The 12,818-nt window shown below is 37.3% G+C and overlaps 1 protein-coding gene across 1 annotated transcript; it reads right to left on the bottom strand.

Moving 5' to 3' along the window:
• Window positions 1-1,340: 1,340 nt before the first annotated feature.
• LOC118061149 (disease resistance protein At4g27190) lies at window positions 1,341-12,529 on the bottom strand. The gene is made up of 7 exons (XM_073403854.1): window positions 11,105-12,529; window positions 4,732-6,358; window positions 4,157-4,633; window positions 3,286-4,026; window positions 2,125-2,488; window positions 1,673-2,043; window positions 1,341-1,451 (listed from the first exon to the last, which is right to left on the bottom strand). Exons 1-7 carry the CDS (start codon window positions 12,295-12,297, stop codon window positions 1,341-1,343), a joined length of 4,884 nt encoding a protein of 1,627 aa, XP_073259955.1. The 5' UTR covers window positions 12,298-12,529.
• Between the last annotated feature and the right edge of the window lie 289 nt (window positions 12,530-12,818).

Here is a 12,818-nt window from a genome sequence, read left to right as displayed (position 1 = left end):
TCATCATTTAGAACTCAAATTCGATACATTAAGAAAAAAAACAAATATATTTACCACAGAATAAGATTCAAGAAAACATGGATCGAATATGAGTCGGATTAAATGGATGGTGAGAAGGAGAGTTATAAGATTTGGAACATCCATTTGATTTCTCTGGTTATTAGTTTCAAGCACAAGAATATGGCCTCAGCCCTCGTCCATAATTTGCTTGCAGATTCATGTGTGAACCTTGCGTTGCCAGCTTAGAACATGGCAGCTCTTGGATGCTCTGTCACATAGCTGGCCCAATGAAGAGTTGGACTTTGTATGGATCGAAAAAAAGAAGAAGAAAAGCCTTTTGACTTCGGTGATTTCTCTGTGGTGGGACAAGGAAGATGAAAGCAGCAGCAGCACTTTACATTTGCAGAAAACAAGTTACTGGGCAAAACCATAAATAATATTTTTTAAAATATTTTTTAACCACAAAAGCAAACACAATAAGAATCTTCAAAGACATACACTGTTAAATTTGAGTCAGTAAAGTATCCTAAGACATCACTATGAAATGTTGTTATACAGAACATTCAACAGATGTAGTCCAGAAACATCCCAAAAGGCAAACTATGTTGTCTGCGCAGTCTGTCTAGATCTTCACCGCTGTTGTGACAATAAAATAAACAAATAAAGAAGTGCCTAGATTTCAAATGAACATGCTCAAAATTAAAAAAATAAAATAAAATCTTTCTGATTCTCGAAGAACAGGGATAGTCGTGAGACCATGCTGTCTACATTTGTGAACTTTATTCATAGAAAATATCATACTTAAAAATCTGATTTTTAACTCGACTTTATGTTTTATAAAATTAATAATAAAATAAAAAAATAGATACTTATAAGGCATGATCAACTCAATATCAATGTTTTTTTTTAATAAATTGCAAACACTATTTCTTAAATAAAAATTCATTATAATCTTAAAAGTGAATTTAAAATAAAACATTTAAATAAAATATCAGTATTTTTCACATGATTGAAGAAAAATATTTTATAAATGTTTATACAATTATATAAAAAAATTAAAAATCTTAAAAAACATAAATTTTATGTTAAATAAATATTCATGATTTTTTTTCATAGTAGACATATTAACTGAAAAAATGTTAAAATTCCCATAAAACCTACAGTGTTATTTGAAAAAGATAACAAAATCGAATAATAATTTCTTATGTTACATTTAAATCTAAATCCAAAAAGATAAAAGCAAAAAAATTGATAAAAAGGCCAGCCTGGTCCGTGGGGCCCAACACACTTTCTGATTCTTTGTTTTCTGCTTTTGACTATCGAGCAATTAAAGTATTCCATCAGTCCATTGCCATTGTACCATCTGACAGGAAGTATTCTTTGGAGTCCTGATATGATAATGCACGCAGATAATGAGTCACTATAGCACTCCCTTGAAGCACCAGCTGTATCTTTCAAAAAGCACAAGCAAACCACTATGAAGAACCACAGCATGCAGCCTGCAAATTGAGTGAACCATCCTGAAGCTCCTCAATGCTAAATTCTAACAGGATGATTGTTCAGTGTAGTGTTTCAGAAGTGCTGGCTATCTTATATGAACTAGAATAATGGAATGGGAAAAAAGATGAGTAAAACTAGATGAACAGATCTAGAAAATGCATAGAATTTATACAGAGAGCTGTTGAATGGTGATGTTGAGGTCGCGTTCCCAATGTCCTTTGTCCTTTTTTTCTGATAGCCATACTTTCTGCAGCATTGGTGTGCTTAAGATTCCCGGGGAAAAAGTCTTCATCTTTGGACAATTTGTCACAATTACTTCTGTCAAAGAGGGGAATTTGAAGGTGAAATTTATAGAGCAAAAGCTAGTGAGGCTTGCCAAACAATCAAGTTTCAGACTTTTCAATTTCCTGAAAATGATCTCATTTCCTGCTTCATCTCCCTTGCTTGCTACAATTTCTGTCACCATTTGGCATTCCCTTATACTCATTGCAGAGAGTTGCACAAGACTTCTGGCAGTTGAGGTTGTGACCAAGTATTTCAATGCTTTGCAATCCCATACATGCAAAAGCTGTTAGATTTCCGAAAGATGATGCAGATGGTGCTAAATTTGATCAAAACTGTCACAACTCGTTACTTCCAGAGTTTCAAGATTTTGAAGAAGCTGGTCCACTCGGAGATCTTGGTTCCAAATTTTCTCCAAATCTGGAAGACTATAAAGTTTCAAGTATAGTATCCTAGCAAGAGTATGTTCCTCCTCATCAACAAGTCGACATGGGAACAGCTCTTTGAAATAACCATTAGTTACAAGAAGCTTTTCCATATTCTGGAATCTATGCATCATACCAAATGGAAATTCAGCCGATTTATCATGAAAGCATTGCAGCTCAAGAACTCTTATTTTGTGAAAGAGGTCTGCTGGAAACTGGCCTTGACATACCTTTGCCGCATCTTTACTGTTTAGCGATAGTTCTTCCAAGTTGGGGATGATCTGGAAATCGAATGCAAAAATGCAAGCTAAATATGAAAAGCCGAAGGTAGTAGATATAGCAGTTTTTACAGCACATTCAATAAACAGGCCAGTCCTTCTCCACTGCCGACAAGTCTTATTGGTGCTTAAAAGTTAAATTTTCTTAGCACTATTATGGTTAATGATGTTCTAACATTTCCTGTTGCTTCACTCTTTTAGAGCGTTGTTGTAGATTCAGGTTCCAGTTGTAGGGGATTGCTAGGTTCATTATCTCAAGAATTTTGATTTGGTCCAGGTAGATGCAATCACGTTAGTACAAGTTTGTGCCTTTGGGTTTTTACTACAATATCCTATCCTATTGCTTCTTGTTGTGGATTCTAAAGTGAACTAGTAGAATTCAATTTTTGGGAGAAGTGTTGTCTTTATTGAATCTTCTTCATAGATTGCATATCTGATTCAAAACCAAAAAAGATGATGATTGGGTAGAATTAAAGGCCAAAATGCAAGCATTACAAGCGGATTTGCCTTTGCATCTTAGCTAATTCTTGTCTAAAGTTCTTGTAGACATGGCATTATCAAAGGAATAGGTTAGAGTTTAATAATACAAGGAAAAAATGTTCCTATTTTGCACAGCTAGCTAGGTCTAGCTTGAACTATCTTGCCAGGCAGCAAGAGTAACTTTTCGGTTTCTTAATGGTGTCATGTAAGCCTAGGGGACCCGCACAGAGAATGTTCTGTATTTTTTAACATAACTCATTGAAGGCATTAATGTTTAGAACTGTTAGTGAACATCCATAGGATAATGCTCAAGCTCATACCTTTTCAAATGAGAAAAGCGGTTGCTGAACTTGGATCTCAAGTTGGTCCTGTGTACAAGCTCCTTGGGTGCTCTGGAGCTCCGAATCAAATACCGGCACTTTGTGGCAATGATACACGTCTAGTTTCTTTAATACCGGCCACTCTGAAGTGTGTCTTCCTGGGTAGAAACTCCTGAGTTTGGGCAATCTCCAGAGAATGAAGGAGGTTGTTTTAGGAAAAACAAACTTTAGTTCTTCTCCTAGTCTTTCTTCCTCAGCAACAATTTCCTCCACTCCACAATTATGTAGTTTAAGCTTTTGGAGTTGTGAAAGGCCTAAGGCTACAGAGGTTGGGAAGAGGCTTTTTAGACTAGGACAATTCAAAGCATCCACTAAATGAAGGTTTTGAAAAGAGAGAATTCCATGGGGATTTGTATTCCACACTTTCTTCAATTTTGGCAGGTTCCATACATACATATCTCTCAATTTAAACGCTGTTACAGCATGGGATTCTTTTTCATTCATCAGAGATCTGAGATCGAACACCTCTTCCAGTGAAGAACAATCATCTACCTCCAGGTGGTCTAAATTATGAAATCTTCTCAGCATATTGGGTGGGAAAATATTCAACAATTTGTTTGCTTGTTTTACCTTCAGCACCTTGAGCTTGCAAAAGGAATCTGAATGGAATTCAGTGTGCCATATCATAGTCAAATTATCCATGCCAAGAATGTGCAGTTTCTCTATGTTAGAGAATGCAACCTAAGAAATCAATTCCATCATGTCAGTAAGCAAATGACAAGAAAATTAAATTTCAGGTGTTCAAAAGCAAATGTTGAACTGAGGTTGGGGACTGTAGGACTAACAGGAAAAGAAGAAGAAAAGGACTCACTTTTTCATCAAAGAGAGTTGAGCTTGTTTCTTCAAACTGATTGTTGGCTACTGCATCTGTGCTTAATGAATTAGAGATGAAGGTCTTCAGTGCAGGGCAATTCTCTATCCACAGTTCTATCAAGGAGGAGCATTCGATTAAGTGACTAGTGCAGAATCTTGTGAGATTTGGAAGGCCCTTAAGCTTGAGGAATTGTAGCTTTGGAAACATCATTCCTCTCACATTTTCTTCTTCTCCTAATCCGTTCTTAATTATTATTTCTTCCATAGGCGTGCAATCACATAGCTCAAGCCTTTTGAGTTGAGCAAGACTTTCAACCATAGAAGAAGTAAATAAATACTTTAGATTTCCACAGCCCTCGACTGTCAAACTTGTTAACCTCGGAAACCAATAGGACAGTTCTCCTGGTTGGTCTTGCCATATCTTCTCAACTTTGATAGAGGACAGTTTTAGGTCTTCCAAATTGGGGAATTCAACCTGCATGCACAACTTTTGCTTCATCATCAAGTTCTTTTCATTCGTCAAAATGAGAATGATACTCCATTTTATGCCAAAGTCATTAAAATAAAGCAAACCTTTTTGTTAAAAAGTGTCATGGGAGTCCCGAGCTCATTGTCAGATGCAATTTCATTGGACCTGACATCAGTGATTAACGGCTCTGGACTGGTCTGTGATATGGAAGCTGCATTTGATTTGCAGGAAACGCTTGTGAATTGGGGTAGATATTCCAGTGTCAGTGTTCGTAGTTGAGTCAACTTGATTGCTTCATCTTCGTCAGCTCCGCCTCCACTTTCCTCAGCAACAATCACTTCCATGATTTTGCAATCAATTATGCTGATCTCTTCCAGTTGCAAAAGGCCTCTTTCCACGTGCAACGAAAAAAGATTCTTCAACATTGGACAACTTTCCACCTTCAAAATTCTTAAGTTGCTAAATGACTCTGCCACAGGTTGACTATTGCAAATCTTCTCCAACTTACTCAAATTTTCAAGAGACAAAGACTCCAGGAGTGGAAAAGCAATAGAAGGACTTAACATCGTCGAGTCGACAATATATCGAATCTCAAGACTATTTTGGATATGGAGATGCTTCAAACGAGGAAAACCTTGCCCATCTAATTCATAGGAAACACTTTTAACACCCTTTAGTCCATCTAAATGTAGATCTTCAGTTCTCTTCAGCAACAGTTGGATCCCCTCCTCCGATTGAATGCTTGCACTGATCTTCAGTTTCATTGTTGTTGAAGTTTCACGCTTGCTGGACCAGTCCCACCCTTCTCCGATCAAAATTTTAAATCTTTCCAATTTTTTGGAGAAGAAGTCTCTGGGAAGAATCATAGGATCTGTAATGTGTAAGTATAAAGTGCTTAGATTTGGCAGATATTTCAGCTCAGCCAGGCTAGCATTGTTTCTTTGACTATCTAGTCCTTCAATCCCCCATTGCAAAAAGCTGTTCTCCATGTACAAGTCCTCTAGTTGGGTCAAGCATGACAACACATTTGGCGGAATCATTTCAAGGCCTGGATTTTTACTCAAATCCAGAAGTTGCAGACGAGTCAATTGCCCAATTTCTCTCGGCAGCCGAACAATGTTAGAGCCTATTAAGCTGAGAACTTTTAACATCTTTAGCTCTCCGATCATAGATATATCTTTCAAACCACAACTATCCAGACACAATGTTTGAAGCTTTTCGAGAAATTGAAGTGAGGAAGGTAGTGTTGGAAGTTGCACACCTGTCATATCCATAAGTTGGAGAGTTTTTGTTCCCTTAAACAGACTGTCTGGGATTTTGAGCGAAGGGTCTCCATTACACAGTATAAACGACTCAGCTTTTGGACAGTTCAATACTTCAGGAAGCCCAGGAATTTTGCTACCCAGCAAAGAGATAGCACTGCACTGTTCAAGCATAGCCGGGCATTCTTTTAATACAGTGCCAGATGCTAATGTGAAGACATGATGATCCCTTAAAGCTACGGAGGCAGCAAAACAATGAACAACATCATGCATTTTGACGATTCCATCTGCGCCACCTTCTAGCAACAAACAAGAGGCTTTGAGGTCATTGACCAATTTATGTAGTCTATTTCTTGCTTCTGCCAATGTACTGATACGTTTAAACAATCCCAGGCCAACGGTATACTTCAGTAAGTCAAGGATTACAATGCGATGAGGTTGAAGTTGTCCACAAAGTAAGAATACTGACCTGATTGTTGACAAGAAGTATTTCTTGGTTTAGAAAATATTACAAATCAGGAAAACTAGAAATCAGGAACAAGTTTAGGAAAGATTTTGATACATTTCTAGTTTTAGTTTTCCATCCTTAAAAAGGATTTATTGTACATGTATACATACAAGTTCTATGCAATAATAATAAAAAAACACAATGAATTGATACAAACAATTATCTCTGAACAACCTAGACATTGCTGACATGATATCAGAGCAGACGATCCGAATCTAAACCTTTTTCAAATCACAAACAACCTAAAACAATGGTAGAACCGAACCCACCACACCATGCTCATATTACAACTACAAATTCCAGAATCGACACTCAAACCAACTTTACCCAAAACCCTAACTTGCCAATTGTCATCCTTGGAATCAAACTTAATGGCTAGATTTATGAACTATGGTCACAGATCATGGAGATTTTCATCTTCGGCAGAGACAAACTTGGATTAATCACCGGCAAAATCAGACAACCAATACTTACCGACCCAACATACAGTAAATGGAGAACATAAAATGCAATTGTTAAAGGTTGGATTATCAATCTCCTAACCCCAGATTTAATTGGGAATTTTATCAGGTTTCCTACAGCTAAAGGTGTTTGGGACGCAATTGCCACAACCTACTTCGATGGAGGAGATAATGTCTAGGTATATGACCTAAAATGAAAAGTCAATCAAACCACACAAGGAAGGGGCTCTCTAGAAGACTATTACACCGGTTTACAATCTCTCTGGCGAGAGATTGACTACAAATGCCCAAGTCCCATGACATGCGATAAGGACATACAGAAATACAATAAATTAATTTAAAAAGATCGAATTTATACCTTCTTGGATGGTTTGGATGATCAATTTGATCAGACCCGCCGAGACATTCTTCAATAGATCCCTCTATCATCGATCGAGCAAGCCTTTGCTCAAATAAGAAGAGAGAACACCAGACGAACCATCATGATGGAGAAGGAAGGGGGAGATAGTTTTGGTTTATTAACAAGGGGCAGAGACAGAAACTGGGGCGAGATGAGAAGGGAAGGCATGGTAAACCTAGGACAACAGAATGACAAAGCTCTTATAAGCCCGAACAAACAGGTTGGACATAGTGGCAACTCATCCAAACCATGTTTTGACCCATCATCTTCCAATAAACAAACCCCTCGGCCCAGGCCTGGACCACATGGGCTGAATTCCAGCAGGCAAATTTTTTTTAAACCGAAAGCCCAAAAGACGAATGGAATGACCATGCAACATTTATTACTCATACATACCAAATACACTTGTGCCACTTGATAGTCAACCTCGGTCTTCAACTCAAGACCCAAGTAGTATTGGTTCCACAAACTCAGTATCCAACGATGAACATATAAACAATTGGATTATTGACTCATGGGCAACATATTACATGACCTATGATCATAATGATTTTAAAACAAAGGCAGTTCCTCGATGGAAGGCCATATCAAATGCTAACGGTGATATATATTAGGTAATAAAGGGAGGGACAATGGAATTATCAACCACATTCACTTTCCTAATACACTTTTTTGTTCCTTCACTCTCCACTAAATTACTATTAGTAGGGCAAGTAATAGAAGATTTATATTATTACATATTGATGTACTCCTCATTTTATTTGTTTCAGGATGTTGTCATGAAGAAGACTTTTTGTCATGGTACTAAGAGGGGAGGGTTATATTATGTGGATGATTTGGACCTTGGAAAAGTTCATTCCGCCCAATCATCAAAGAGGCAAGGACAAGGCATTTGGTTATGGTATTACCGGCTATGACACCCATCATTCAGTTATCTATAACATTTATTCCCTATTTTATTTGAAAAAGTACTACTCTCTAGTTTCAAATGCAAGGATTGTATCCTAGGAAAAAGTCATCAAACAAATTATCCCATCAGTTATAATAAATGCAATGCACCATTTGAGATTATTCACTCTAACTTATGGGGCCTTGCACCTGTTATGACTACTGCTGGCTTTAGATGGTTTCTCACCTTTATTGATGATTGTAAAAGGGTCTCTTGGGTTTATATGTTGAAACATAAGAAAGATGTCCTGCCAGTTTTTCAAAAATTTACCCCCCTTATTCTAACTCAGTTCTCTATGAGCATTAAAACTCTTCGATTTGATAATAGAGGTGAATATATTAGCTAAGAGTTTAGATACTTTTGTGATAGCAAGGGCGTTATACACAAGACTACTTGTCCACACTCCTCAGCAAAATGGAATTGCCGAATGGAAAAATAGACACATATTAGAGATAGTACGGGCCATTATGAGAGCTGCCCATATGCCCCAACAATGCTAGCCTGATGTCGTGGGTACTTCTATTTATCTTCTCAACCGCATGCCATCCCGAGTACTTAATTTTAACACACTACTCCATACATTGGAACGGTATGTTAAGCTACCTTCAACACCCCATATACCTCCAAAGATATTTGGTTATGTTGTATTATACATGTTCCAAAGCACCAACAATCCAAGTTGGATCCATGTGTTGTTCTTTGTGTCCTTCTTGGCTATGGTTCGCATACGAAAGGATACCGATATTATGATCCCCTTACATGGAAACTTCATGAGACTAAATATTTCTTCAACGAACCATCCTTGTCTATTCTTTAGGGGGAGAATAGACATGAACAACATATATGGGATTGAGTTCATCCTAACCATACTCAAACATAACCAGAAATTTTTTAGCAGATCAACCACGCTGACTTACATACTTAAGCCACATCAAATAACCCCCTCTCCAATACATAACACAACTAAAATTAGAATCGTGAGGACAATCTCAACACTACAACTGAGGTAAGATCTCTTAACTCTCCTACATTACCTAATTCTATAACATACAATTTACCTCACAGGCATAATCGGGGAGTACCCCTAAACCGGTACTCACCGGAAACAGAAGGAAGAAAGTCCAAATACTCCATTGCAAATTTGATCTCAGCCCATAACATGTCAAATGCAGCAAAGGTCTTAATGGAAAAGGTATCTTCAGAACAGGTCCCACGAAACATTGAAGAAGTTATGCTAGATGAATATTAGAAGATAGTTGTCAATGATGAAATGAAAGCTCTTCAGAATAATAATACTTGGGAACTAACTACATCGCCAGATGAAAAAAAAACAGTTGGATACAAATGGGTGTTTATTGTGAAATATAAAGCAGATGGGACAGTGGAAAGATACAAAGCAAGACTGGTAGCTAAAGGATATACACAAACATATGGCATAGACTATTAGGAAACGTTCTCACCAATAGCCAAACTTAACATAATTCGGATACTCTATCACTTGCAACAAATCTAGATTGACCTTTACATCAATTTGATATAAAGAATGCATTTCTTCGTGGAGATCTAGAGAAGGAAGTGTATATGGATACTCCTGGTTTTACTAGAAGAAAAGAAAATGTGGTGTGTAGGCTTACAAAATCACTTTATGGATAGAAACAATCTTCCAGAGCATGGTTTGGAAGATTCAGTCTAGCAATGCGAAAGCATGGAATTAGCCAAAACAACTCGGACCATACACTATTTCTGAAAAGAAATGGGGGAGAAACATCAGCCTTGATTATTTATGTTGATGATATGATAGTCACATGAAATGATGAAGAAGGAATTTCAAAATTACAAAGGTATCTAGCAAGTGAATTTGAAATGAAAGATCTTGGTAGGTTGAAGTATTTATTGGGCATCAAAGTATACAGATTAAAACTGGACATATTCCTCTCACAAAGAAAGTATGTATTGAACCTATTAGCCGAGACAGGTATGTTAGATTGCAAACTTGTGGATCGTGCAAAATCTTTGTTTAGCAGAATATCCAGATCAAGTTCCCACAAATAGAGAACAATATCAGAAATTAGTGGGAAGACTCATTTGCCTTTAATATACACGTCCTAATATCGCATATGCAGTCAGTCTAGTTAACCAATTCATGCACAACCTAAGTGAAGAACATATGAAGGCAACATTGCAAGTACTTAGATACTTAAAATCCTCTTCGGAATGAGGAATTCTTTTCTCAAAGAATGATCACCTTAACATAATTGGTTATATTGATGTAGATTGGGCAGGAAATCTGATTGACATAAAGTCTACTTCAATATACTTTACCTTTGTTAGAGAAAACTTGGTGACCTAAAAAAATAAGAAGCAAAAATTTTGTTGCTCTATTTAGTGCTGAAGCAGAATTAAGAGGGATGAGTAAACGATTATATGAAATACTATAGATAAGAGGGCTACGTAAAGAACTAGGATATCTTATGGAGACTAAGATCAAGATATACTGTGACAATAAAGCCACAATTGTCATAGCCAATAATCCAGTTCAACATGATGGAACTAAACATATGGAAGTAGATGCTTACTAAAATAGTATTAAGTAAAGTGTTTCATTCCTCTCTCAACAAGTTGAACATACAAAATATCTTTGTACCAACTTGAAGGAAGTGTTGACAAGGACTAAATATAGGTTTAAGAAATATTACAAATCAAGAAAACTAAAATTCATAAACAAGTTTAGAAAAGATTTTGATATATTTTTATTCTTAATTTTTCATCTTTAAAAAGGATTTATTGTACATGTATATATATATAAGTTCTATGCAATAAAGAAAAAAATACATTGAATTGATACAAACAATTATCTCTCAACTACCCGATACTGTTGACAAAGTAAGAATACTGACCTGATTTCTTCTCCTTTCAAAGAATCGTAGCTCAGCTCTAGAGGTGAGTAAACTTGGCTATCCATTTCATCCTTGTCAAACCTTTTCAGCCTTTCCAAAGCATCCTTCCACTCTGGCAGATCCCCATCTTTTAATGCCCTCGCAACAGTAACTATTAAAATGGGCAAACCAGCACATCTTTTGGCTACTTCTACGGCAACAAGCTGCAGATCGGGATATTTGACAACATCACCCGCCATCTTCTTAAACAGATTCCATGCTTCATTCTCGGGTAAAACTTGAAGCCAGAAAACTTTTTTTGTAACCATTCCACGGGATAATACATTTCGATCTCTCGATGTCATCAATATTTTGCATCCCCGATGATCACTACCAGAAGGAATCCCCACATCATCTAGTTCAAGCCTCTCCCAAATGTCATCCAAAATCACAAGTACCTTTGTCTCTTTTTTAAGCTGCTTGTACAAGAGATCTGCTCTTCCACTGTCAGTCTCCGCATCCAATTTGAGACCTAGCCCATCTGCTATTTGCTCCTGAATTTTTTTCAGGTTAGGAGTCTGAGAGACAACAGCCAGAACCACCACATCAAAAATCCTGTCCGCCTTGACTTGCCCAGCAACCTTTTTCACAAGTGTGGTCTTGCCGACACCAGGCATCCCATACACTCCAACTAGGTCGACATCATCATCTTTTAAGGCCTCCAAAATTTCATCAAAAACAGGTACTCTTGATTCGAAAGCCTCGTAATGTTTGTGAGATCTGTCCTCTATCCCGCGTCGAGAAGGACGGTAGGACACCCTATCAAATTTGCCTCGAAGACTGATCTTAACAGCCTCCTCTGCAATACTCTCTATCTTTGTACTAACCTTGTAGCGCGTCGTCACATTAGGGAACAACCCCATGAAGCACCTCTTATTTGCCTTGTCTTCATCTCCAAAAACTCTGTTAGCCTCTTCAGTGATAACATTCACACTAGCAAGCCACTTTCCAACATCATCTTCAATGTCTTCACTTCTATTTCTAGCCTCGTCTACAGAATGCAGCACCCTTATTTTTGCATCTGACAGCTCCTCTAAGTGAGTTTTGAGGCCCTTGACATTTCTGCTGTAGTTGAATACACGAGTAACGGAGCGCCTAATGGGAACAATTAACAGTTCCACAACCGTGGATGTCATGGAACTAAGGAACTCCATAGCAAATGTTCTGCCTTTGTTTAGCAGCAAAACCACAAGTAAAGGAGGGTCACTACTGCGATATTTGAAAAACTATGGAGATGGATGTAGCAGATAAAATGAGTGAAAGAATTTGCTTAGAGCAACTGCAGAGAGGGAGAGAAGCAGAGAGACTAGCTTAGTTTGTGAAGTCAGTCAAACAATCATATTATATGACCCCAATGACTTTCCTAGCAACTCTCTCATTTCTGCTGAGTCTGCTGCTGCCTGGTATCTTCTTGATAGGTTTTGTAATTTACCCAATAGCATATTGACAACGTTGTCGTCTACAATGAAAAGACTTTATGTCTGTAGTGGTCCGCGGTGCAATGAATGAGACTGTGTTCATAGTAAATACATAATATTATATTTTTCCCGTATAAAATATTAAAAATATACTAAAAAGGAGCAGGTGAAAGGCTGTCTTCTTCTTTCTTTCTTTCTTTTTTCTTTTTAGGGCGGCTTCAACTTCTTCTTTTTTCTTTCTTTTTTCTTTTTAGGGC

This window comes from Populus alba, chromosome 13 (assembly GCF_005239225.2).
Source record: "Populus alba chromosome 13, ASM523922v2, whole genome shotgun sequence".
Classification (NCBI taxonomy): Eukaryota; Viridiplantae; Streptophyta; class Magnoliopsida; order Malpighiales; family Salicaceae; genus Populus; species Populus alba.
This window is presented reverse-complemented; position numbering and strand designations above follow the sequence as displayed.